This window comes from Homalodisca vitripennis, chromosome 4 (assembly GCF_021130785.1).
Source record: "Homalodisca vitripennis isolate AUS2020 chromosome 4, UT_GWSS_2.1, whole genome shotgun sequence".
In the NCBI taxonomy this organism is placed as follows: Eukaryota; Metazoa; Arthropoda; class Insecta; order Hemiptera; family Cicadellidae; genus Homalodisca; species Homalodisca vitripennis.
In genome coordinates, this window is record NC_060210.1 from 186358536 (window position 1) to 186386358 (window position 27823).

General features: G+C 35.2%; 2 protein-coding genes across 2 annotated transcripts; one reads left to right on the top strand and one right to left on the bottom strand.

Annotated features, from left to right (window-relative positions):
• Positions 1 to 1643: 1643 nt before the first annotated feature.
• LOC124360764 (lysosomal acid phosphatase-like) lies at positions 1644 to 27618 on the bottom strand. Its single transcript, XM_046814643.1, has 7 exons — positions 27117 to 27618; positions 25399 to 25503; positions 23994 to 24233; positions 23329 to 23556; positions 21620 to 21746; positions 3226 to 3446; positions 1644 to 1987 (listed from the first exon to the last, which is right to left on the bottom strand). The coding sequence occupies exons 1-7, from the start codon at positions 27294 to 27296 to the stop codon at positions 1838 to 1840; spliced, it is 1251 nt and encodes a 416-aa protein (XP_046670599.1). The 5' UTR covers positions 27297 to 27618; the 3' UTR covers positions 1644 to 1837.
• On the top strand, positions 12486 to 18328 carry LOC124360765 (1,5-anhydro-D-fructose reductase-like). The gene is made up of 6 exons (XM_046814644.1): positions 12486 to 12643; positions 15131 to 15298; positions 16785 to 16982; positions 17101 to 17357; positions 17504 to 17663; positions 18088 to 18328. Exons 1-6 carry the CDS (start codon positions 12563 to 12565, stop codon positions 18220 to 18222), a joined length of 999 nt encoding a protein of 332 aa, XP_046670600.1. The 5' UTR covers positions 12486 to 12562; the 3' UTR covers positions 18223 to 18328.
• Positions 27619 to 27823: the final 205 nt, after the last annotated feature.

Genomic DNA, 27823 nt, shown 5'->3' on the forward strand with positions numbered 1-27823 from the left:
AAGCAAAATAAGAAGATAATATATATAAGAAATTAAAAACGTATATATATATATATATATATATATATATATATATATATATATATATATATATATATATATATATATATATATACGTTTCATAACGGGATAGTAAGGTTAGCATATTTCCATTTTAAATTATTGCATAACATCATTCCGCTTTCAGTTTGTTAATTACTATCCTCTGGGACCGAATGATATTTTTGTGAACGGATATTTAGAACTTTATTTGTTGAGTATCTGATAGTTTGATCACTTATACAAAAGAAGTCTTTTTGATGTTCATTAAAGTTAATTCGTTCCAGAATAGCCTCGTAACAAGTTGATTCTGGTATGGGTAATATAAAATTAAAATACATTTTTAAATATAAAAACTATAAAGGTTTTATTAAGCAGGACCTGTAGCTAAATTCGCTAGTGATTCGGTAGTTATAGAACGGTTAAAACTTTTTTATTGGCGATTTAAAGTTTTAGAAAGATAATAGGATTTCTGGCAATTTTCTTTGCTATGTTTTACAAAAGTATAACGCTGGGGTTTGAAATCAGGTATAAAACTGTGGTATAAAATCAATTAAGACTCTAAATAAATAAAAAAAATTGTCAATGGTATGCCACACAGTTTAAAATAATCAAGCGATACCTGAAGAACTGCATGAAGTATAGACTGGAAAGCATAAACCCAAGCGATGCCTTTGCACAGAAGCAAATAGCACAATAACGTCACACCCGAAATTACGAATTGCATGAAGTCTAAACATCATTCTCTTCATGCTGTTCATCAGATATCGTTTAATTATTTTAAATTTGAGTGGCACTGCCACATTGTTTTAGGTCTTTAATTTCTTAATGCCTTAGGTAGCTTTTACACCAGAAAGAGAGGATAGAGTTTAATCTTCAAAACGTGGCGTTAAACGTTGTGACTACATGTGAAGATGGCAAACGTTCGAAATCCTTTAATACATTCCTAGAATTTGCCGACATATATATCGGAGTTTCACTGTTACCTAGTGTGTTTTTAATATCTTTGGCTGTAACCACATGTCTAAGAATATCAGTAAGAAGTAAGTTACTGCTCCTTTTAAAACTCATAACTGTACATTCAATTAGACAAAGGTAGGTATCCAAAAAACTCATTGAATTAAGTATATATTTTATTTTTAAAATCTTCTTGGACGAAAAAGTTACATGTGGTAATATTATAAAGATACATAAATAACTCTGATGTCACTTTCAAATATTAAAATAGTATGTTTTCTGTTTAGTTAGTTTACTTTATAATTCTTAATAAAGTGTGACAAAAATGTTTTTCTTTAGCAATCTGTGCATAGTGTTACACGTATGTATTTAATTGTGTGTTTGGATAAAAAAAACTATGCTATAACATACTTTTTAAATAGCAACCAAAAGTTTTTTTAATGGTAGGAAATTAGAATGATAATTGGGAGCCTTTTTAAAGTTCCTCATTACATTTAAAGTTTTGTAATATTCTTAAATGTGAAATCTCTCAAATCGTTCGCATAAATAGTTTTGTAAATATATTTAAAATTTGTATATGGCGTGTTTGCATATTTATTCTTTAATATTGGAATATTAGTTGAACCATTAATCAAATCATGAACCAATATCAGAAATACATTTATTTTTTAAAAACATAAAAAAGGCAGAAAACAGTACGGATAAAATTTTCTTATGTTATAACTTAAGTTGGTTGAAAATGCTGAACTATTATAGCCAGATACATTATACATTTAAAAAGGTAAATTAATAAAATAATTATTTTGATTTGTTAAACTCATAATATATATTTAAAAAAACACTAAATTTCACATTCTTTATGCCAGTCTGTTACATTATAATACTTCTCCGTCATGTTCATTAATTGGTAAATGCTGCAAGGATAGTCACAACCAGGGATGGCAAGCTCAACAGGTTCCAAGTCCTCCGACACACCGTCTATGTATAGGACCTGTAAATTAATCTTTACTTAGTCTTTCAAGACCACAGACATGATTCAAATAACTGTTTTGTTCATTTAGAACAAGAAGGTGATGAAACCCCCTATTGCAATTAGTCGTAAAATGACATTTTTGTTTATTTTCGGGGTGATAGGATTTTCAGGATGGGTAGGATAGGGTCGCCTTTCGTCGAGAACAATTGAGGCGGGGGATCAAATGAGTGAATCGAGATGATAGCGGGATGTATAGTCTATCTCAGTCATGTCACCTTAGGATAATGGGAGGCTTGATCTGTACCAGCCTCTTCGACAAATTGGGTAGGGGATATACTCCTTTATGTTTAGGCTAACAACAGCCTTTAACACTAAGACATTTTTCATCCACAGTAGACTATCCTATCGATTCACCCTATTTGTGTTTGGGATTGCTAGATTCCAGATGTTGCACTAAGCGGAAATTGAAATAAACCTAAATTCAAATTCGCAAAGCACCAAGTGTTGCCAAGAATGTATTAACTAGTCATATTATTGGTTACTATTACTCATACTATGCTTTGGTTTAAATATGTGTTTTTATTTTTTTTAGGTATTTAGTGTGGTTTGTAGTTTGAAAAGCTAAGGAGTTTTTAACTGAAGTGAAGATATAGTATTTGTTTCAAAATAGAAATATCAATGTTCTCTGCTGCTGTTAAGTACCAAATGTATGTCGCGAGCCGCCAGTACAGTTTTTAGTAGAACATTATAAGGAGTTTCCAATAATAATTTTAAAGCCTTCATCTGGTAAAACTTGTAGTATCAAAGTCGTATTTGACAAATTTTGAACATATTTTAATGGATAGTATTGTGATTATATTTCACATACTGTATTAGTTTACCACACACTACTAAAAACCTTCATTTTCGATAAAGTTTAAGACTTTCAGTATCTTGAAAGTAATAAAATATAAGTAGCGTGTTCTTTGTATTCTACTTACACATACAGAGATACAGACATACACCAATATTATTATAATCCAAATATTTTATTAATTTATCATACTAATAAAACCGTTTAGTTGAAATAAAATGGTGTTTAAGGTTTTTATTATCTTGAAAGTGTAAATGCCTTATTCTTTGTTTTCTACTTACACAAACATAGATACAGGCATAACACTAATGATTTTTATACATTTTCTATACCTATTTTTATTTAGATGGGATTCTCTATAATCATATTCAAAAATATCTAGACGATCTTTTGGACATCTCACCTTAATGTGGGATCCATTTGTGGCTGGGTCCGTATGAAGTTCTAGGATCAAGGCGGAGCTAGGCTCCACCACCCAGTGGCAAGAGTCTGTCAGACCCAGGATACGCTGAACTGCCACTATTGTGATGTCATGGCCGGTATGGAGGTAGAAATGACTCGCTAAACTAGTCTCATTTCTTAGCCTGGCTTCCATCAAACCGACCACTTCCTGAAATAACTGTCCTAAAAATAAAAGGAAATGTGCTTAAATTTGGATTTAATATGCATTGGTTGAATAACATACTAAACATAAAATTAGGTGTTAATGATGTGATCAGCTTCAGTCTCATCTTTCCCTTAGTGCAGCGTCTGTCTGACGCTGTCACAGACTTCCATCCTGGAATCTGGAGTAACTTTCGTCTGAACAGATCCAAAAAAAGTAGGTGACGATGAAGTTAGAAATGAATTCTTTACGTCCCTTTACTAGAGACATCTAGAAAACAAAATATATCATAATTCAGGTGATTCTCACTGTCTCATCAGGTTCATATATGAGTGTAATTGAGAAATTTGAGACAATGGTGTCTCTGATATCGGAACAATACAAAGAGTTCGTTAAAACTATTTCGTCAACGTCATTTTTGGACCTCATCAGACGAACATGACTCCAGATTCCAGGAGTCAAATCTGTGACAGCATCATATTCCAGATACTATACTTAGAGAAAGGTTAACTGCAGCTTAACTTAAAATTCATATTGGATCTAATATTTTCGTAAAATAAGTTGCTTTACCATATAAAAGTATCATGGTACAGTTATTTAAATAATCGTAGCTGAATCATACGAACATTTTCAATTTCTCAATACGCTGCGGGTATGCTATATTTAAAAACCAAACAGCAGCATTACATTAGAACGTGAAACTCAATAATACCATCACATTAGTGATGGGATAACCGAATGGATTTTATAACCGACTAACCAGTCAGTTATTTTTCTCGATAATCGGTTATTTTAGTCGAATGAATAACCGATTACCTTTTAAATTCAATCCACATTTTAGTACACAATTTCAGAGTTTATTTACAGATAACAATTACACCTAAACAATTAGCCTAATGCTCTGCTTAACTTACTCTCAATATAACGCATTTCATTTTTGTATTTAAACAAAACACTATTATTCACGAAACACCTTAACCATAATACCTACACAATTATTTTATTTATGTCTTATAAAAAATCAAACATCAAAGTTTGATAAAAGAAGATCTTCTATTGGAGATAAGAAGGTGCGAACTGAACTGATTATTTATATTCTTTGATAGGTATGGAGAGTCAAAGGGATGGGGTGGTGGGGGAATGAACCATTCCTGTTGAGACAGGTACGCGGCGCGGCGCGGCCAATTTACTCACGGCCGTACTTAGCTTTGGCAAAGCCCTGGTAAAGATATTCGGTCGGGCCCCGTCGTGTCCCCCCACCAGACACAGTCCCTTCATATAGACGTGTGACTGGCTCCGGAAGAAATTGTACGAAAACCCGGTCTGAGTTCGGACCTGAATATACAATCAAAAAATTCCAAGCAAACCCGCACTGGCAGAACCGTAATTGAAAACGAAATTCTGTAATTGTATTATTACTTTTTTCTGTGCCTACGTTATACTCATAACATTTTAAAATGTTATATTATCATATATCATTTATAACACTACAAGATAATTACCGTTCAAATTGCAAAATTATAATTTATTTTAATTACTAATCACCAAAGTTAACCGAAAGTTAATCGCTAAAGAACGATATTTCAGTAATAAAAATAACTTATTATAATAAACGAGCATTTCAAGTATAGACTGTCTGCACAACCAGTTAACTTACAGAAAATTATTCGGTAGAAAAACTAATCTAAAGACTAATTTAAAATAACCGATCAGAATCAAATATTAATTCAAATATAGACTAAGTCTTCACAACCAGTTAACTTATAGAAAAATTAGTCGGTAGAAAAACTAATCTAAAGACTAATTTAAAATAACCGATCAGAATCAACGACTAATTCAAATATAGACTAAGTCTGCACAACCAGTTAACTTATAGAAAAATTAGTCGGTAGAAAACTAATCTAAAGACTAATTTAAAATAACCGATCAGAATCAACGACTAATTCAAGTACAGACTAAGTCTGCACAATCAGTTAACTTATAGAAAAATTAGTCGGTAGAAAAACTAATCTAAAGACTAATTTAAAATAACCGATCAGAATCACCGATTAATTCAAATATAGACTAAGTCTGCACAATCAATCAGTTAACTTATAGAAAATTAGTCGGTAGAAAAATTAGTCTATAGACTAATTTAACTGGATGCAGCAAAAATAACCGACTAATCGGTTAAAATAAAATAACCTAACTAACCAGTTATTTTCATTCAGTTATTCCCACCACTACATCACATACCGGTTGGCGGCGCCACTGTCAAACTACCAACACGACTCTATATCGTGTGGCATTTTAATTTAATTGACCAAAGTTTTGTAATTTAATGTAATGTTTGTATGTATTTAGTTGTGAATTTTAAATGTGTATCTATGTTTGTGTTTTATCAGTGTTTAGAATTTTAGGCGTGGTAAGACTTTAATTTATTGAACTTTATTATAACCTCTAAATCTACTGTACATATTGTGCTGTATAAAACATGCAAACAGGTGCACACGCTCGTTGACATCACGCCGGACGCACCTTATCATTAAGTGTCTGCACTTAATGTTACAATCAGGTTTGGTCTAGTGGAACGCTCACTGACTGATAAACTCAAGGACCCGAGTTCGATACCAAGGACTACCAGTTATCTTTTTGTGTCGACTTTTTATTAACTATATTAAAGCTTATTTTATGTATTATTTTATTTTACTTGACGTGTGCATAACTTTTTAATAATTTTAAATTTTCCTATATTTAAATAAATAAATAATCATGAGTATCTCAATAGAATTAACAAAAAACGGCAAACCTCACATAATACACAATAATTATAAATATAGAGAAAGTTATACACTAAAAAGTGGAGAAACTATATGGCGTTGCTTGGGTAGATCTTGTGGAGCTACGCTGAAGACGGATGTAAATAGGGAATCGATTGTCTCTTCTAATGAAAAACATTCTGGACCTCACCCGTCAACAATGAGATCCCTTATGTCTTCACGTGTGTCATCTTCTCCCACACCTGGTACATCTCCCGTGCCTGCTGCCTCGCCCGCGCCTGCCGCGTCGTCCACGCCTGCCGCGTCGTCCACGCCTGCCGCGTCGTCCACACCTCCCTCGTCATCCACGCCTCTCGCGTCATCAGCGGGACATGCACCGGTGGCTCTACGAGGATTAGAGGACGAAAACATGAGATTGAGGTTGCAGATTGCGGATCTTCAAAGAAAATATCAAGATGTCCTAGACCACTCGGTGGAATCAGATACTCGCCTCCTGCAATTCACCAATCAGATTTTCGTGGCAGATACTTCGCGGATCGAGCCATCATCATGCGTATCCAAGATCGACCGCGCTGTGCAGTGTGAGCAAGTGCCCAATGCCTGTCAGGATCCACGGTGTGTGGAAACTTACAGTCTTGTATCACGCCTCAGAAATACTATCCAGGTCTTAGAAGCCGACAACTTGTGTTTAAGAGCGGAGGCTGATAGATGTGAGTGCCACCGCGGGAAGAGCACTGAGACTTGGACTGTCGTCCCAATGAAGAATGTCCCAATCGAGACCCAAAACAAATTTACACCCCTGGCCACCTTACCTGAATTCGATGAGACTGCTTCTCCAAAAACAAGGAATGGAGGGGAGAAAGGGAAGAAAAAGAATAAGAAGAAGAGAAACCCTCGGAAAAAGTCTACAACTCAGGCCATTAGTCGGGAGGGATATACGATGGGGGTTGAACATCGTCAAGAGGAGCAGCCTACAACGTATTTACCCTTCCAGACCGTTATTATCGAGGGGGACAGCCATGCACGTCATCTGGCCGGTCTCGTTCAGCAACGTGTGAAACTGCCTACGACAGTAAGTGGGATCTGTAAGCCTTTAGCGGGACTTCTCGATGCTACGTCCGGCGCCCCGCCACCACCTGGGAGCTGTTGTGTCATACTCGCCGGCACTAATGATATTGCAAACGGTGAGTCTCAGAGTATTTACCGACATCTGGAGCAGCGAATAATCGCCCGCCTCGCCTCATCCCGGGTCATTGTGGCCACCATCCCTCAAAGACACGACCTCCCAGTCGACCATATAGTGAACCAGACAACCACCGCCGTGAACCATTATATCGAGGAGCTATGTGCCAGATGCGAGGGAGCCCAGCTGCTAAACATCAACAGCATAGAAAGGCGCTGGTTCACTCGCCATGGTCTGCATCTGAGGTTGTCGGGCAAGCGGATTCTGGCCGGACTGTTGGTGAGAAGTCTGGTAGAAGTGGGTCGTTTGCCATTCTCTAAATCCCCTCCCTCTCCTATAAAATGTAATCCGGATTCAACATCCCCAAACAAACTGCAGTCATCACCAATCTCCACCCCCTTCCAATCAACTAGCTCTCTTTCTCCCATTCAAGTGCCCTCTCTGGACACTCCATGCACGGACAACACTCCACATCATCCAATAGTTCGTCCCGGAAATTTTGACACCTACGCTGACGCCGTAGCAGGAACCTTCACTGAAAGGGAAAATGAAAATGGACGCTCTCCTAACCAAAAAAACTCAATTGTCGACACTTGTTTAAAGAAAGGTTAGGAGAAACTTTGGATCCAGTTAAAAATTTAGAAAAATACCCAACTCAAAATTTGCCAAAATTTCAAAAGTTTTCTAATTCAAAACAAACTGAAAAGTTTATATTGGTACATCAAAACGCCCAATGTGCAACCAATAAAATAGATGAGCTAATGCTCATGTGTGACGAACTCAAACCTGATGTATTTGTTGTCTCGGAACACGGTTTCAGAACTGAAACAATACATTTTTTCAAAATTCAAAATTATGAATTGGCATCAAATTTTTGTAGAACGCACTTTAAAGGGGGCGGTGTGGCAATTTTCGTGAAAGCACCATTGAAGTTTGAAAATTTCAAAATTAATCACATTACCGATCTAAACTTTGAGGCCAGTGGTGTTAAGATCATATCTAAAACTCTTGGAAAAATATCAATCGTAGGGTTGTATAGATCACCCAATGGATGTGCCGAATCTTTTTTTACAAACCTCGAAAATCTTATAAATTGTCTTTTCTTAAACTCATCGAAATTTACTATAATTGGCGATCTAAATATCAACGTTTTGGATCCCACCGACCCCCTGACCCAGCGGCGGAGGGATGTTTTAAGCTCATTTAATCTAAATTGGTCCGTGAACTCCCCAACACGAGTGACTGCTATGACGAGTACTGCCATCGACAACGTCATTACAAACATTCCTAACGTCACGGTCTCTGTTTCTGAATACGGCTGTCTCCGATCACTTCACGCAGGAGGTTGTGATACATGGATGTAAAATAGAAACTCAAAAATCATCTTTTAAAATTAAAAGAGCTTTCAATTTCCAAAACATTTCCAATTTGAACAATTTATTAAAAAACGAAACCTGGAGCTTTTTGAACAGCTTTGAGAATGTCAATGACATGTATCAAGCTTTCAATGACCGTTTCATTTATTATTTAGACGTTTCGTGTCCTTTTAAAAAAACCAAAAACAATTTTAAACCCAAAAATAATTCCTGGTTAACTAAAGGGATTCTCATTTCCAGAGATAAACTCAAATTGTTTCACTCAATATTTGTCCAAACACAAAACGAAAATTTTAAAACATTTTACAGATCATATCGAAGGGTCTATAGAAAAGTCATTCAAGCTGCTAAAGCTCATGACGTTAATAGAGCCCTGAGAAATTGTGAAAACTTTTCTAAAACTGCATGGAAAATAATCAATGAATCGGCACAAAAATCAAACTTGGACCGAAACCTTGAGTCTATATCAATCAAAATTAATGAACGCGTAATTGACGATCAGTTGCAGGTTGCCAACGAGTTTAATAATTATTTTTCTTCTGTGGCGTCAACTGATTCGTCAATTTCAGAACCTCGATATCATGAAATTGGTGTTAGGGAACCGGTTGCATCCATGGCTCTGGCCCCTGTGTGTGTGGAGGAGTTAGCTCGTGTCGTACAGGGGTTAAATTCAAAGAAATCGTGTGATGCTAACGGGATGTCAGTTTGGTTACTCAAACGTTGCTTTAGGTACATTTTGAGGCCACTCACAAAATTGATAAATTTTTCATTTGAATCTGCAACTTTTCCATGTCTACTGAAAACAGCTAAAGTTATACCAATTTTTAAAAAAGACGATCCTTGCAAAACCAGCAATTATCGTCCAATTTCAATTCTTCCAGTTTTCAGCAAAATTTTTGAAAAGGTTTTCTGTGAAAGACTTGAAAGCTTTCTAGAAAGCAATGAAATTCTAAATCCTGAACAATTTGGCTTCAGGAAAAAAAGATCAACAATTGACGCTGTAAACAGTCTTTTGAACAATGTTGTTGATGGCCTGGAAAGGCGAGAACAAGTGCTCAGCATATTTCTTGACCTATCCAAAGCATTTGACTGTGTGCATCATGAAACACTGTTGCACCAGTTACAAAAATGTGGCGTTCGGGGTCTGCCAAACGCGTGGCTTGCTTCTTATCTTAAGAATCGAGATCAATGCGTGCAGATTTCGAATGTCATCTCTAGTAAAATTAAAATAGCCCACGGTGTCCCTCAGGGTTCTATTCTTGGGCCTATTCTTTTTTTAGTTTACGTCTGTAGACTTAACTCAGTGATCCAGCATGGTGATCTGATTCAGTATGCCGACGACACGACTCTTTGCTTCAAAGGAAAAACTACACAAGATTTGGAAATCACATCATTTGTGGAACTGACTTCATGCATTCAGTATTTTACTGACAGGAATTTGAAAACAAACCAATCAAAATCAAATGTCATCAATTTCTGCCTAAGACCAAGGGAATTTGCAAGGCAACCTGCTGTATTTGTGGACGATGTCCTTTTAGAGGAAACTGGATCCACGAAATTCCTGGGGATGTACATTGATCAAGGTCTGACCTGGGACGACCACGTTAACAATATATGTGCTAGAATTACTTCTGGCATATTTGCCTTGCGAAGCCTAGCTAAATACTGTTCTCCTGAAGTCTTAATGACGGCATATTTCGGTCTCATATATCCGCACTTTGCGTATGGCTTGAGACTGTGGGGAGGCTGTGCCAAACACAAGATGGAACGCGTTTTTCAGGCTTCAAAAAAAAGGCAATTAGAATTATTGCAAAGTTGAATTACAGAGAGTCGTGTAGGGACTCTTTTAGGGAGCTGGGTTTGCTGACATTGCCCTGTCTCTATATGTTTCATGTGATCCTGTACTGTCAATCGAAGTGCACTTTAGTCCGGGGCAGGGACTTTCATCAGTATGAGACTAGAGCCAGGGACAACTTTAGAGTCCATAGTCATAGACTGGCGGTATCTCAGCATTTACCGCATCAGGTTGGCGTCGGCTTAATCAACAAGCTCCCTGAAAGTGTAAAAAATGCAACTAATCAAATCCAATTCAAAACTCGTCTCAAATGCCTGTTGGTGTCAAAAGCATTTTATTCGCTAGAGGAGTTTATGATGAGTCGCTGGGATATCTAAAAATATCTTAAATTACCAAAATTTAAAATCTGGATCCAAAGATAGTGTGAATTAGTGTGAATGAGTGAAATGTAAGTCTGACTGTGTGTGAGTGTGTAGAGTATTTGCTGTTTGAATATATGACGACTGCTATACAATGTTATATATTGTCTAAAAGCAATAAAGAAATGATTTGATTTGATATCGTGAATAATGTCATCATACAGAGGCAACCATGGTAGGCTAAGGATATTTAACTGGTTTGGTAGTCTAGGATATTTAACTGGTTTGGGGTTCAAGTAACACAGTCTAAAACAAAGTGTGATCCTACGTTTACTTAATCATTGTTTACAGATTTAACGAAGTAAAATACTTGTAGACTCGGTAGAATATTTTGTTTATTTACAGACCTTTCCTGATTATCCCGGGCCCTTCCCTAGGAGTTTGCTTTTCTATTAATATCAAGATCTTGAGATTTCAACATCTTGCTGTTGTTTAAATGTACAGCATTACTTATAATAAATTATGCATATTTTTGTCATGACTATTTTCAAGGGTTTCCGTTGAAAGTATGCCAAAAAAATGCAATCACAAATAAATTCTTAGAATATTTTGGTTTCAGCTAAACATTTGTTGACTCAAGAAGGCTCTCCACAAGGAATTATATCTGAAAATTTTATGATTTGAATTATAATAACAATTTTTAATGAGGTTTGTAATGGAAAACCTTGATTATTCATTAGAGTAATTATAATAATATGCGGGCAAAGAATTGCTTATAAATAATAAATAATATGTTTTAATATGTGATAATAAGCTGGGTATAAAAGACAAATATAAAAAATACAGGATGTAAAAGTATATAATAAGAGCATGTACTGTAAAAATTTCAAGAGAGTTTACAAGCAAACTGTGTAGTGTATAGTAATAAAATATAAAAACAAATTTGAATCAACAATTTACTGTATTTCAACTACACGTATGACGCAATCGGAATTATCGTATCAAGGGTCTCTTTTTTATTAGAGATATTCTGGGAATTCGAGCAGTACAAATGGACTTTCTCAGGCTTACCTTTTTAGTGAATTACAACTCTAGGGCCTCTGCGCACTAATGGAGCATCAGTGGAGTGTATTATTATCACGTGATAAAACCAGTATAAATTATTATACATTGTTATATTAAACAATCCTATTATATCAAGAAAAAATACGCATTTAATAAATTACATACATCGTAACTCGTAAACAACTTAACTTTAGTTCCAAGGACATCCAATATGTAGATGACTAGTTTAGTTTTTTTGTTTGATTTGCAAAGACTTCTTATTACACAACCATATCTAAGCTGAGAATAAATTTACTTACCCATTCCTATATTTTATCAGCTAATAATATTTCTGAAACAATATCCGATATTTTCGTCGGTGACAAGTGATTTATCAGTGAACACAACACCGGACGCTCTGAGATTGATATTAATACCAATGCAATAGATTGTACCGTCAAGTAACTAATCAAACCACTTTATCTTGCACTCTAGATAAGATATTGGGAGTATTGCTATAAGTAGAGTGGCTGATGCCAGTGTTATACAGATAGTGTGCCTACTCGTGTTGTTGTGTTTTACTGCTTACATTTCAGAGTATTGTGCAACTTTAGTGAAACATGGCAAGTTCTATTACCGCAAGGTCTGTTCTAATTGCAGCTAGCATTAAGATGCCTTATGTCGGCCTGGGAACTTGGCTGGTAAGTGTGATCGTGGTAACAATTTAATTTCCCTCCAATAATATAGTATGTTTTAGCATGAAAATATGGAGTATAGGTTTACAATTTTGGAAAAATGATCAATTATTACCGATGTAAATATATGTATATTAAATTTTAATTGCTTCTGAATATAAGTTTTACAATGTAAGTACTAGAAATTACTCAGTAGTTTTTTGTTGTAATAGATTTCTGATTTCTTCATCACGAATAATAAATGGAATGACAAGTAATGTTGCACACTGTTTTCATTACTTGTAGTTTATCGTGGATCTGAAACTCCAAAATCTCCTATCTAAACCTAATTAGTTTTGATGAATTACATTAGCTATTAATTGAGATGCACTTTCGTACGTTCTATTGCAATAACAGCTTAATATGGGACGTAGATGACTTATAGAGTTACCCCTCCTACTCATTTTTAGCACAGATTATAAAGAAGAAATAGAATAAGCATTCAAGGGCCATTACAGAAGAAACACCTGGATGGTTATAATTTCATTGATATACAGTCCAAAACTGGCGCTTAGTTTTAACTCACCTTGTTTCAGTAGCATTGTCGTAAAACGTGCTAGGTTAACTATAATAAAATTCTAAAATTATAGACTCACGGGTAGAGTTATAATAATATAGGATTTTAAAATTTATAGTTAATTTATTATGTTTATTAGAATAAGCTATCAAACGTAGTAACAAAATGTTTCTTAATTGCAGAACATAAAAAGCTTTTTTGTGAGAAAGTTTTTGTTGACTTGGTCAGGGGGTTTTTGTAAGCGGTAAAGTTTTTGAAAAAGAACTGAATAATATAATAATAGAAATTAGCTATTACGTATTGATGAAGTGTACATAATTTATTGTAATGTGTACACTCATACGAATCAGACGAACATTATTCTAACTTTCCTTAGTTACGACAATTATGTGTTTAGACGCAGTATTAGTGTTTTTGATAGAAGTTGAGTCATATTTTTACATTGAAATTACTACTGTAGAGTGAAATAGTCATTATTGTAACAGATGAATAGTTTACAGTATTTAAAAAATAGCGCGCGACGCTCACTAGTATAGATGACTTCAGTATTTCTCTTCCCCCCCACACACACATAATTGGTAATACCACTTTGACCCGGCTTCTCTTGACGCCAACCTATGTCCAAGGACGTAGCCAGCGAGGGGGTCCAGAGGGTCCGGACTCCCCCCCCAAATTTTCAATTATTTCAATTACTGTTTTAGTAAACGACTCTTATTATTTAAATAATTCAGTATTACTGACATACACTGATGAAAGATCGTTCTCAACACAGATACGGGTTAAGAACTTTTTAAGGAACAAAATGGAGTCTTACTTTCTTTTCATTTTGAGAAATTACACGTTGTATTAACCCCCTCCCCTCCAAATATTTTCCTGCCTAAATTCTTGCTATAACCCCGATCCAGTCTATTTCTTTTATTTCTATTTAATTGAATTACACCAACCTTGATACAAACGTACTATTTGCACGTAGAGTGTTTCAATTAGCCTGTTTCAAACAGTAAAACGTTTCAAGTTCGCGAGCATTAATCACAAATACAAATAAACAAACTTTCCACACGGTTATTTCCTAATATACACCAGTAATTATACGTTAAAAATATTTAATGTTGCATATTTTTCATTTATTAAGGTTTTAAGAAGACGGCCGTTCAAAGTCTGGAAAAGGAATGGTTTTTATTACGCGTCGTAGAAGAAAAATAAATTCTCTGGCCATTTGTGACAGTGGTTGTTTTTACGTGTTTGTGAAGTCTCGTAAGTTTTCCATATAGCGGGAATACAACGTTTAGAGTAGTATACCAAAATGTCATAAAACTCGTTAAAACTATAACATTTGTATTTGTAATATATCTAGTCTAAATGTGGTCATAAAACAGTATTTATTCATTGGTTGAATACGTTCCTTAGCTAGTCTCAAAAGTTTTAATATAGCGGCTATTGGGATTTGTGCTACATAATTTGACTATGTGTTGTGCAAATTAAGTTTCTAACCGATAATATATCTTCATCTTAATGTTCTGAAATGGCAGGCACATGTGAAAACTACCTTTCATTCGAAGAAGCAGAAAGAGATATGTCGAAGACATTCACTGCTGTTTTGGACAGTACATTTTTATACTTAGTAAGAAGTAAAGTAAAGTATGTCTTATTTTACCAGACGAAGTTAGGGCTAAGAAGCCCTATCTAATACTTAACCTGAGGACCAACGGCTTAAAGGTGACTTCCGAACCACCACCAATGGCCGAGCAGGCGAGCTGCTTGCAAGGACAGGATTGCTCAGCGGTCACCCATCCAAGCAGCAGCCACGCTCGACGTAGCTTGATCCGGTTATTTTGCGATGATAATCGTTCCAATTACACTGCGCCATTAGCATTGACATTTGGTGCGTATTTATCTAATGAATACATGTATCACCTCAAGATTTGTTACACTTATAGGCCAGCCCTGAAGAGATCGAGACGGCGGTGGATGCCGCGCTCACGGCCGGATACAGACACATCGACACGGCCTTTGCCTATGAGAACGAGGCGATGATCGGGAACGTACTCAAAAAATGGCTGGACAGCGGAAAAATCAAGCGTGAGGAGCTCTTCATTGTTACCAAGGTACTAAGGACTATACTTACTTCCTTTTCAAGTTAGTTCAACTTTAAAATTCTGCTTTGAAAAAGAGAATTCTGCAAATTAATACCACATTCCATACCGTTATAAAAATATTAAAGACAATCTTAATAAAATATTTCTTAATTTTATAAATATCGTATTCATATTTCTATTTTTTTATATTTACTGGATGAAGTGGCACCTAAAAGCGCCTTACTTTTATCTTGGATTAATACTATATTTTCAGCATTAACTACGAAGATAACAGTTGTGTGATGTTTTGGTTTGAAAACACTTTACATCAAGCGAGCCTTACTGTTCTCTCAGGTTGTGAAAAACATCACATATTATTTTTTAAGGAGAAGCCATTCCCTTTTAAGCCTTATTCGGCAAGTTCTCTTGGACAAAGTCTATGGATTTGAATCTACGCTATCTCTAACTCAGATCTAAAGTCTGACGTCTTAGACCGATCGGCAATCGACACTCTTACAGTTTTAAGCTGTATTATATATTCTTCTTAGTTATTCTGGATATAATCTTTTATAAATATTCATATTTCATTTCACATTATTCATATTTTTTATAAATGTAATTGAGCAATAAAACCATTAAATAATATAATGATGACGGTAAAATAAAGTATAAAAAGATCGAGTCAACTGGTTTTGATTGGCCATTTTACAGCATTTGTGTTGCTGTGTTAAAAACACTCTCAGTGTTTTAAACTGTATTATAGTTTCCTTAGTTAGTAAGTATTTCATGGTGAATCTAGATTCTAGATATATTCTTTTATCCTCACATTATTCATATTTTAATAAAATAATAATATTGCAATAAAAATAAAGTAAATAATGAAATGATCACGATAAAATAGTGTGAAGCAAGAACATATCAGTTTGTTTGGATTAGTCAATCCTATATCATTTGTGTTTGAATTATGAGACTGAAGTGAAATAAATTACTATAAGAACATCAGTGATAAATTGAACTTTAAAGTATATTATATATAGTATATATTAAGTATAGAACTTAAAAGTAAAGTGAAGTAAAGATATATTATTTTGCAAGGCTAAGTTAGGGCTAACATGACCTCTCTAAAACTTGACTTGGGAACCAAAGGCTTAAAGGTGGCTTCCTAACCACTACCAACGGCCGGCCATGCGGGGTACTTGCAAGGACAGGATCGTTCAGCGGTCACCCATCCAAGCAGCAACCACACTCGACGTTGCTTGATCCGTTTATCTTGCGATAACCGTTGTATCCGTTTCACTACCCCATTGGCTTTGTGTCCTTTGACTACTAGGTTCGGAGGAACGTGTCAATTTTAACCTAAGGGTTTACAATTTTGATCCTGTATTCAAGTATACCCCTTTTAGAGGCCAGAACTGAACTGTGGGTTTTGAGATAGGCAAGTCAAAATTGGTCTTCATTAAACTTTTGTTCTTGTTTGTTTTTTATATAGTTTGTAATATACGAATATGTTTTCCAGTTACCGAACAACGCTATGCGCGAAGATTTGGTGGAGGACTACCTGAAGCAGTCTCTGTCAGCATTGCAATTGTCATACGTGGATTTGTATCTTGTACATATGCCCGTCGGCCTACAGTCTGGTATAGGTCTGAGGCCTCGCAATGAAGACGGGTCCTTTAAATTGGATCCAACCACCGACATTCTTGCTGTTTGGAAGGTAAAGATATTTTCGCTTCGTACGATATTTGATAGTAGAGTATTATGTGGAAGGGAGAGCAAAGTTTCAAGTGTTTCAAAATCGTGCATCAAAAACCTTTGATTTGTGGTGTTTGCAGGCGATGGAGAAACAAGTAGACAAAAGCCGAGCAAAAGCTATAGGAGTGTCCAACTTCAACATTAACCAGCTAGAGAGGATCCAGAAGATATCTCGTATTCCACCAGTCAACAACCAAGTGGAGTTACATGTGTACTTGCAGCAGAAGGATCTGCAGAAGTACTGCAAGGACAATGGTATCATCATGACTGCTTACGCCCCGCTTGGATCTTCTGGTATGGTGGCGTTTGTGAAAAAAGCAGGAGTTACATTAGAAGGGTGAGTTATTGGTTTAGAACACTGTCTAAAATTACTGTAATGCAGATAACAAGAATTAATTGTTGAATGTGAAGTTCCATGAAGTTGATAATGTTGGAAAGAAAGTGTTCTCAAAGTCAATGTAACAAAGTGCTTTGTTTTTCCAGAGGGAAAGATGAGGATCCAAGAGAGGATCCAGTGGTGGTACGCATTGCAAAATCTCATAACAAAACAACAGCTCAGGTTCTGCTGCGGTTTCTCATCCAGTCCGGCATCAACATCATCCCCAAGAGTGTAAATCCTGACCGTATCCGACAGAACTTTCAGGTGAGTCCATTCACCATATCCCATGTTTCCTACAACTCGCAAATACAATATCTTTCAAAGGAGAGGTATAAAATAACTGAAAGTATGGTACTATCTGGAAAGGAAATTTCTGACAGTACTTTAAACCTTAAAAATCAACAAGTAAGGAAAATAAAAACCATGTTCACAGATAGTCTTACTGAGCTTTAATTCTGCAGTAAATTTTATGAAAACAACATTTTTTCGATATCATTTACTTTTTGGACGTGACCTTTCAAACCGAAGGTATCTTTGTCAGGCGAGAAATACATTATATTTAAAAAGTGTTGTTTTCATAACATTTACTGCACTTAACATATTTTTCCAATTGCTCCAAGAGTTTTTAATGAGATTTCATAGTTTACTTGAGACTACAGAATAGTAAATTGGTTGGCACATTTTGCAGTTGTTTGACTTTGTGCTGACCAACAAGGAGATGGCAGAGTTGAATGCTCTGGACAAAGGAGAAGATGGAAGAAAATTCTGCGGAGATCTTCTGAGAGGAATGCAGAAGCATCCAGAATACCCGTTCCCCAACTGAGGCGGAAACCCCTTCACGTACGGTTCTGATTATATTTGTTGATTTAAAAAAAAACTTGTTCATATTACACTAATCATTTGTAAATAAAGTAAGCATTTTTCTTTGATTTAGTAGATAGCGTATTAATCTCCCCATTACTTCCTCTTGGTATCAAAATGAAAATTAAACTCCACACCCCCCTCTACAAAATTTTAAAAATTAATTGTTTTATCTGAGATAGAAAGCCAATAGAATATCACTTGGGAGAATATACTAGTAATTCAATAGAAGTAATTATAAGAAATGATTACTTATAAAGTTGTTTAACCAGATACTTTCATGTATTTCGGTTGTGGGAGTGGAGAGGGGTAGTTTATTGCGTACGTTTTTTATTTTGAGAAATTTGTCATTAAAAATAAAATAAATCCCTTTCAATAGCAATGCAGTTAAGAGTTTGTGAATTAGGAATATTTCTTTAAACCTTGGACAAAATATATTGTACCGTAGTAGTTCTACATTAAGTCTGAATGTAGTACAACATTGTTAATCAGCATGAAGCTTGATGCCAATGCTTACAGAATGTGATGTCAAAGTAGTAAACTTTTTACTGATAACGAGCAGCCGATTTAATTTCTTGTTTTCAAATAACATAATATCCACTACTAATTGGGTAGTCCTCATTAGTTTATTTATCAACAAGAAGACTATAAAACGTCATGGAGTTCATAACGGTCTGTGATCAATTAGTACAATTATAAAATATCGATAAGTGGGTATTTGCTTTTATCTCCAATATAAAACCTTCACCGTAGGATTATGTTTGTGGTTATCTATCCAAAAGGTTACGAATTAAATTTTCGAAGAGGTCATAACAATTTGCAAATGGATTTCTCTTAAAAAGTATAAGAGTAAAATCTAATATCAAGAGGTTTCCCGGTTGCCGAAAAGTGCCATAAGTAGCACAGGTGATATATAAACACGTAGAGAAAAACTCCAGTTACGCAAACTCTTGGCAACTGTGCCATGGCCACGCATTGATACTCGTACAAACCATAGCTTAGATAACGACTAGACTGACCATTCATGGTGATCCATTTCGTGGTTTTTGAATTTTATGGCACAATAATCAACATTCTGATTCTATGCTGATAAGATTAATTTGATTTAATAACATTAAAATAGCATTCTTTCAGGCGATAACAATCTTCAATGGTAATCAGTCGAAAACGTCGTTCCTTATTCCTGGTTTAAGGTTACTTTATATATAGTTTTGTTGGAACTTTCTTTACCAGCAATCCTTTCCACAAAAAGCGTACGCGTAGGACACAAAGAGTTAGCTGTTCAGCGGAGGTGAAAAATAGTTTGATGGTATCACAACAGTTAACTAATAAGATACTAACTTACGATTGCTACCTACTTTAACTGTGGAATCTGTAAACAACTTAATACTTATAGATATAAACGTAGTTGAGTTGGACAGGTACTACAACTACAGTCAAGGTTATTGTGGGTAGCGTCATACAGTTCTCCTATGTCTGCAAACAATTTAAAAGTTGTGTAGATGTGATGACGATGGACTGATTCCATTCCATTGGTTCCCGATTGTGACTCAAGAAAACTTTATGATCTAGGAGATAATTTTTTTGTCAATCGATAATAATGAATAATGAGTCTGTCGAAGGTGTGTTCTTAACCATTTTCGCAGATAATACGAAAAGAACATATTATTTTGCAGGATATTTATGATTTTAATAATATCTGATTTTGGACGACGGCTTTTGTTACTGACTCTTACAATTAATCCACTCTTACTATTCTCCCAGAATTTTCAACACCATCTTGCAACAGCGCTTCGAAAGTTCTAACGGTTTCAGTAACACTTAAACTATTTCAAACCAATCAGTTCCAGAAGACCCATCCCGACATCTCTTGCCCACACTATTTGGTTCCTTGCTGATTATGTCCTTAAATGCTTTGATTTTATATGGAATTATGAAGTACTGAAGTTATCACCCAAAATTATTTTATTTTTATGTTTTGTTCATCCGAACTGTTTATTTATTAGTTTAAAGTTTGTTATTGACGATGGAAGGTTTGAAAGGATAACCAGATTTCGAAAATTTGCCATCGTTATATGTTATAAAAAGTAACACAATGTTTCGAGGATTGAAATCTATCCTATTCGTCAGTTTCGCTATGTTTGTATGTACTAATACCTCCCCCACCTGACGAAGAGGATAAATTTCAATCCTCGAAATGTTGCGTTATACCTTTTATAACCTACAACGATGGCAAATGTCCGAAATCCTGATAATTTCTGTTTTAAAGACCCACCCACTTAATTTACGAAACAACAGTGGTTTTGTATTTAGATTAGGGAAACGGAAAAACGTCTTACCACGAAACTTTCCTGCACAATTTAACAAGGAACGTTCTGGTAAAGTGATTCAGGTAACATTTTTAGACGGGTAAGTCTACTAACTAAGCCAAGTCTAAAAATGTTACCGAATTGCCTACATACAGAACATAACCACAAAAAGAGTGGTTGTTTATGTTATTTTATAATTTGTTCTTACTAAAAAAATAAATGTCTACATTTTCCAATTTCAAACTCGTGAGTGAAAGTAAACCCATAAACAAGGTAAATTTGTTATATTTTTGTTTCAATATTTCATATTTTCTTGGCCATGTACAACTGGTTCGCTCAGATTCTCAAGCGCTTCACGGCTTTTGCTCCCCCTTTTATAACAGGCCCTTATCGCCAGGCTCATTGAAGTATAATAATATGAATTTTTGGAAATAAATTCAATAATATTATACATACATAAACACGTTTCATATTTATTTCAATTTTGAAGTGGAATATTTCGTATTTTATGGGTCATATTTATATTCAATGAAATTTCAGCAATACATATAACATTATTTAGAATGTAATTTTCGTACATTTTACTATCAATACATTTATATATACTTAACTCATTTGAAAGTAGATTAAATAAAATATTGTACCCAATGCACATGTAAGGCTAAAAGCACATACATCATTAAATATTTTTTATACGTTTTAATGCCTTTCCCTTTTACTTCGTTTAGTATGTCCAAAACTTATTTAAACGTTCTACACAAGTTATTTATGTTGCAAGACAGTGTAAATCACATTGATTCACTACTTTAAGGTTAAATTATGGAAACTTTACAAAATGTTACATAATCATCACAATACTTAACTGGATTTATTAAAAACGTCTTGGTTTCCTTGGGCTCTTTTCCATTTTGATAATGAAAATACAGTGAGAATCTATCTCTATTGTCAAAAGGTTAATCCAAAACAATGTCTTTGCACAAAATGTTAAAACACCAGTTGATAGTGAAATAGAAACAATCATTAATATGATGTTATATACTTTAGTGTTACCTGACACCAGTCTGAGCATGATGTCAGAGCCGGCGATAGTAGCCTTGAACACCTCTGCGATAAGGGAGGTGATGGGCTGAGGATATATCTCTGAGGTCCAGGCTGGTAGTTTGAGACCCTCCTTCTCCTGTAGAAAAAACAGTAATCTACATGCTAGACAGTATTTATTGACTGCATTGTTAAAAATGTTGAAAAAAGGTTTAATGTAACGATTAGATAGTGCTATTGCTTGCAAAAAATGAGGATTAAATTACATTCGGGGTAAAAGTATAATGACATAAAATAATCAATCGTATTTAAATTTATTGATTTGTAAAAGCTGAAATGGTGGATCATATGAAAATATTATTTAGAGAAAGATGATACATTTTAGGTTATATTATGACATTGAAGTAACGAGGTTTCTCTAATCTCTCGTCCTCTCTAGGGTGTGGTGTATGTACTGTTCGGTGCACGTGTTTTGTACAGTGACATGGTTTATTTTTGTTCTCTTAGAACAAGAATCTGAAAAATTGCCCTTAGCCCTAAAAAGAACATTTGTGCCCCTTTCGGAATGATAGGATATTCTGGATGGGTAAGGGGTTAGCCTTCTGTCAGGATGTATGAGTGAGAATTTGAGCATTTATCTTAGTCTCCTTGGAAAAAGAAAATTCCAGATCTGTACCAGGCTCTACAGTTAAATCAGGCAGGGGTAACACACCCTTATGTCTAGGCTAGCAACAACCCTTAACATTTAAGGAGCCCCACCAACTTCAACAATCATATCCTGCAGTAGACTAGACCTATCAATCTACCCTGCATCCCACAATATATGGATGTCTACGATTGGTGACGTGCCACTTCGAGACATCCATAAGTTTGTCCGAATATAAGCGGTACATAGGATTTTACTCTATCCATTGTAGGTTTAACTGGAATGGTACAAACCAGACTGAAGTGAACACTCCTAGGGAAGAGTAATATGGTTGGTATTTATTCTAATCATTCTTGATCCTTAGGTACAGGCTTCATTTTTTAATGTGCATTTTTCTCAATTGTGTTTATGGCAAGTTGATCGTCATAGACTAATTCATTTTTAATTTGTCACGTACTTAACCTTAAGGTTCTTGACCCTAAGAAAAGGGATAGATTCTAATATTCGAAATGAGGAAATATATCTTTGTAACACATAAAGATGGTACATGCCCAAAAACCTTTTATTCTTTCATTCTACCCAAATTGATGGTGTTACATAATGTAATTTAATTTGAAGAAGGCTCCCAGAGGTTGGAGGTATCTGCTAATCATCCGGTGAATATATGTATCTATTATGTTATTCCTTACATGAATACATTAGTAATGAAATATGGATCCAGCAATCGAGATACGTTGAAGGTAAATGCCTACAAACCACTTAAATAATTAGCAGCTACTTTTATACTTACTAGATTGGTTAGATACTTCCAGAGCAATGAGTATCTGGTCAAATTTTTTTCAGTTTATTGAAGTTTTAGTATAATTTCGCCTATTCCCAGAGAGAGTTACTATTTGAGTATAGTACTAAAAGTTAATAAAAGCCTTATTTCACCAGGTGAAGTTAGAGCTAACAGCCCTATTTAACACGTCCTCTTCTGTGAAGATATAAATCAGTCCCTTCATGCTCCAGCATTCGGTCAAGTTAAAGCCACATGCTTTATGGTATTCGAGTTGGTATTACCTGTACAACTTACCGGGTTGACTATCGACTCCCACAGAGTGTAAGTGTCCATCCACATTGAACCGATTGAGGTGTTCAGCGCATGACTGCCCGCGTCCAGAGACATGTAAGGCAGCGAGTATTCCAACATTCGTGTCAAATTAGAGCCGAAATCTCGTTCCAGTCTGGCCAAAGACTTCTCTTGTTCGGTGCGAAATTTGGGACACATGTTTGGATATTTTGGCAAAATAGAAAGTATTATCTGAAAATTCAAATACATATAAATAAAAACCTATATAAACTCCGTGGCTCAAAAAATAAATTAAATTGTTATCAAAAAAGATCATCTCTTATAGTAATCAGTTTACTATACCAAACAATTACCATAACAATTGAACATCATGGTAGTTTTCAAAACGTTTCACGAGGGATACTAAAATAATCACATCATCGTAAACAATTTATATGAACAAATAATACTAAAATCAGTGATGCGAATACGATGCAAATATTTATTATGAGTACAAATTTCATAATATTAAACACAGAGAAAATAAAATCAAATTTTAGGAAGATTTTTCCAACTCTTAAAGATTGCTCTTATATTTAATTAATTTTTTATAAATAATAAACGATATTAGTAACATACAAAATATTATCTTTATGACTAATAAGTCGTTCAGTTACTGGCACAGTTACCAAAACGTGGTCCTTGTCAGAGTACAAGATACGGATAGGCTGCCAGGGTATGTTGCAGTTCCACACTTGAAAATCTCGTGGTGGGTAGAGGCCGGCCAGAATCAGCTGAGCGCTGGTGAAGCATCGTTCCAAGCGAGTGCTGTAGACCACGATATCCCCTGGGTGGTACAGGTCATCCAGGAACCCGTTGTACAGTGAGCGAAGCTTTTCACCCAGCTGGTACATTCGGATTCGACCTCCCTGCGAACACAAAGCCATCTATAAATATATGTTGAATTTGTAAATAATAAACACTACCATAGTAAATCAGCAATACAATTAATGTCTTATGGGTTTATTATTGTTAGTACAGACCGAACCATTTAGCAAGAAGCGCGGCGCGTGGAGGTGACCCGTCCCCCCACCACCGAAAATAGGAATTCCTTCTTGTGACTCGACCGAAAAAGTACTGCTGCGAAATCAACTGACAATACAAGTCCGCCCTGCAGTCACTAATTTTTATTCTGACTGTACCACGCGTTTTCGCGTGGACTGGAGATTGGCTCGTGCGCATGCGCATGCGCTGGCAGCGCTTAGAGGTGGTTGTGGGCCTGTAGCTCCTAAGAAACTGGAGAATCTTTTTTTCTTTATTGGCTATCTTCAAATGTTAAATAATGTACTGTTAAATAATAAAAGCTGCCATACGAGTATACTAGTAATGAAATAAATGTAGCACGAATTCATTAATGCTAGTACAAACAGATCCATTTAGCATGAAGCGCGGTGAGGGGAAAATGACCGGTCCCCCAACTCCCAAATAGCAAACCCCTCTCGCGGCTGGAATGAATTTATTACAGGTACAGGCCAAACCATGTAGTAAGAAGCGCGGGGCGGGGAGAATGACCGGTCCCCCCCACTCCCAAATAGCACACCCCTCTCACGGCTTGACCGAGTACAGACCGATCCGAAATTTACTGACAATACAAATCTCTCCTGCAGTTCTACTCTTGTTTTGACTGTACCACGTGCCTTCGCGTGGACTGGAGATTGGATCGTGCGCATGCATCCATAATTAATGTTTTTAATTATTTGTAAAAACTTTGGGTTTAAGAAAATGACAAATAATATTCCGTAAGCTGAATTTATGGAGTTAAATCACATTTTTGCTACCTAATTATGGCACAATGCGTTTAAAACACGAGAGTATAAAACCATTGTTTCTGAGAGGATTTTTGCACTTAAATGTATCGCTTAATGAGGTGTCATACATTGCTTGACAATTTCATTACCACCTTTCTTGATGCCCTTTTACTTAAAAATGTTCCCTTGACAACAAAATCGTTCTCATAATTATAGGCGAAAGTAAATGAACAAACACTTTACAGTTCATATTCGTACTTTACAACTGACTGAAATAGAAACTTACCGTGGTGAGTTGACCTGCTCCGTGTGGCCAAATCTTTGTGTCGTTCATTTGATAATCACTCTTGGGATACGAGAGGATGGGAGCTCTACTTCCGTGTCGGCTAAACTATAACAGTTATAATAGCTGTACAATATAATTTATGTAATATAATATAAAATAGAGGGCATATATTAAAATATAATAAGCGTAATGTGAATAAACTATTTAAAGATTGAAAATGTTATCTAAATTACACCAACACAATTATTTTGGAGTAATTAAATTTAAAGATAGCAAGATTTAAATTTGTCAAGGTTATGGACCTGTATAGCTCTAGCTAAATCTGCATTGTGTTTCTCCACCCTCTGAAATATTAGGGATGCCGGGCTTATAGAAACCTCTTTCTTCTAAAAGTTTTCGGACTTACGTCTCTCTATTTTGGTGTGTTCGGCCACTTAGAGCACACAGGATTCAGGATTATCTCGGCCCATAAAGGTTCCTAGCTACCCATTGGAAGTTTATGATAGAGGATGCAGTCAGCATCTAAGAACGTCTTGTGTTGGTATACAAAAGCTTACACATTCCTTACGGCTCCATAAGAGTTTTGGAAATTTATAACGCACAGGTTTTGGGAGAACTTGCTGGATCCCTTAGCCTTTTGGAGGCTTTTTAAGTCAGTGGAAGGCTTTGGTCTTTAAGGTATTCCATCCTACACAATTTCCAGGACTATGGGATTTCTGAATTAGCCTATGAGATCTCCCAACCTACAAATTCATGTCATCTAATATAAATTATCGAAAGGACACCCAGCGTAATACCTGTTTACCAGCAATGTTTTATACAAGAGATCTGCCACACTAAAATGTCCATTGCAATTATTGCTGTTCACGCTATGTTTCTTGTACTCTTTATTGTCTTTCAAGTTTAACTATATAATTTAAAATTTGTCTGTGATGAAAAGGATAGGCAACAGTTATTAAAGCCAACAATTGTCAATTTGTTGTGAACTTTAAATAAGGAACTCAATTGAGAGGTGAAAATCAAAATAAACGAATAAGTTTCAGTTGAGATTTCCCTTATGATTCTTTTGGTATCTATTTGCTTGTTGAAATTTCCAAAGAAAACAGTAGTGAAAGTATTATAGAAAAGTTGCAAATTTAAAATTTTACATAAACATTTACTTTTATAGGGGTTATTTAAAAGATATGATGTCTGGTTTAAAAGAGCCATTCCCATTAAAACAATGAAAATAGCAGTACAATGCGAAGCTAAATAAACAATATAAAAGATACAAAGTTTAGTTTTGTGTGTTATAAAAATTAAGTTTATTTTTTTCATTATTTTGTCTGTAATACAGTCAAATCGTATGTATATTCATGGTTTTTATTGCACTAGAGAACAGCATTACATTTACTCCGTAAAGGTAATTTCTAATTACAATGCAATAAATAACCTGAGTTTTCATTTAAATAAACATCATAATTTAAAAATGACAACTAATTTACCAATGCACGTAAGTCTTTATTCATCAATAGTGTTGAGTCTGATACTTATAAAGAAAAGTGACGAACAGCACTAAATGCTTTAATAGTTTTCAAATTATTAATTTTGAGAGAAGAATATATCTTGAATTTTAAGGTCAAAAATCAAAACTTTAAGTTTGACACCTTACTTAGCCTACCATACACTGTCTAGCCAACGGTTTCACATAAATAGAGACATGTTAGATTATAACTTACAACAGCGACAAACTGCAACGTTGAGACAGTCCTGGATCCTGATCGCTGGTTTCTAGTTGGGGTAGAATTGACACTGCAGGGTTTATTATAGGAATCGCACTGTTGATCACCAACAAAGAGATACACGATCATCAGAACTGCCAGAGTTACAGCGGATAAGTAATATAAATAGGTCGACATAGTCTCTTCTTCACCACCTCTGACACTTATGGCACGTCAAATGAACACAAAGGACAAAAACACTAAATACCAGAAATCCTCGCACAATTAGAAAAGCCAAAATTATTAATACGGTCAAATTGTCAAAAATGTTTTACCACTTTTAAACATTGAACATACACTTGTATTCAATCTCTTTGAAGAGGGGAGATTAAAAATACTGTTTTATTTTTAAATGCTATCGGCTGAATTCATTTTTATCGTAAGGTCATGTCGTCTTGCTGGTTAAAGTATACTAATTAATTTGGTATAAAATCTGTGGAATTAATTAGGTTGTTGTGTGTACTACAGGTTATGTATAGACTGAATTTTATTGTGGAATTAGTTCTCAAAAAAAAAAAAAAAAAAAAAAAAAAAAAAAACCAACTTATCAGTTAATTTTGGACTGGCTAATCATACGACTTGTGATACACTATATTTAACAAGGGACATATCTAATCAAATGTGAGAACTATTATTTTGCTGTGTCATCAATTTTACTTATCGAT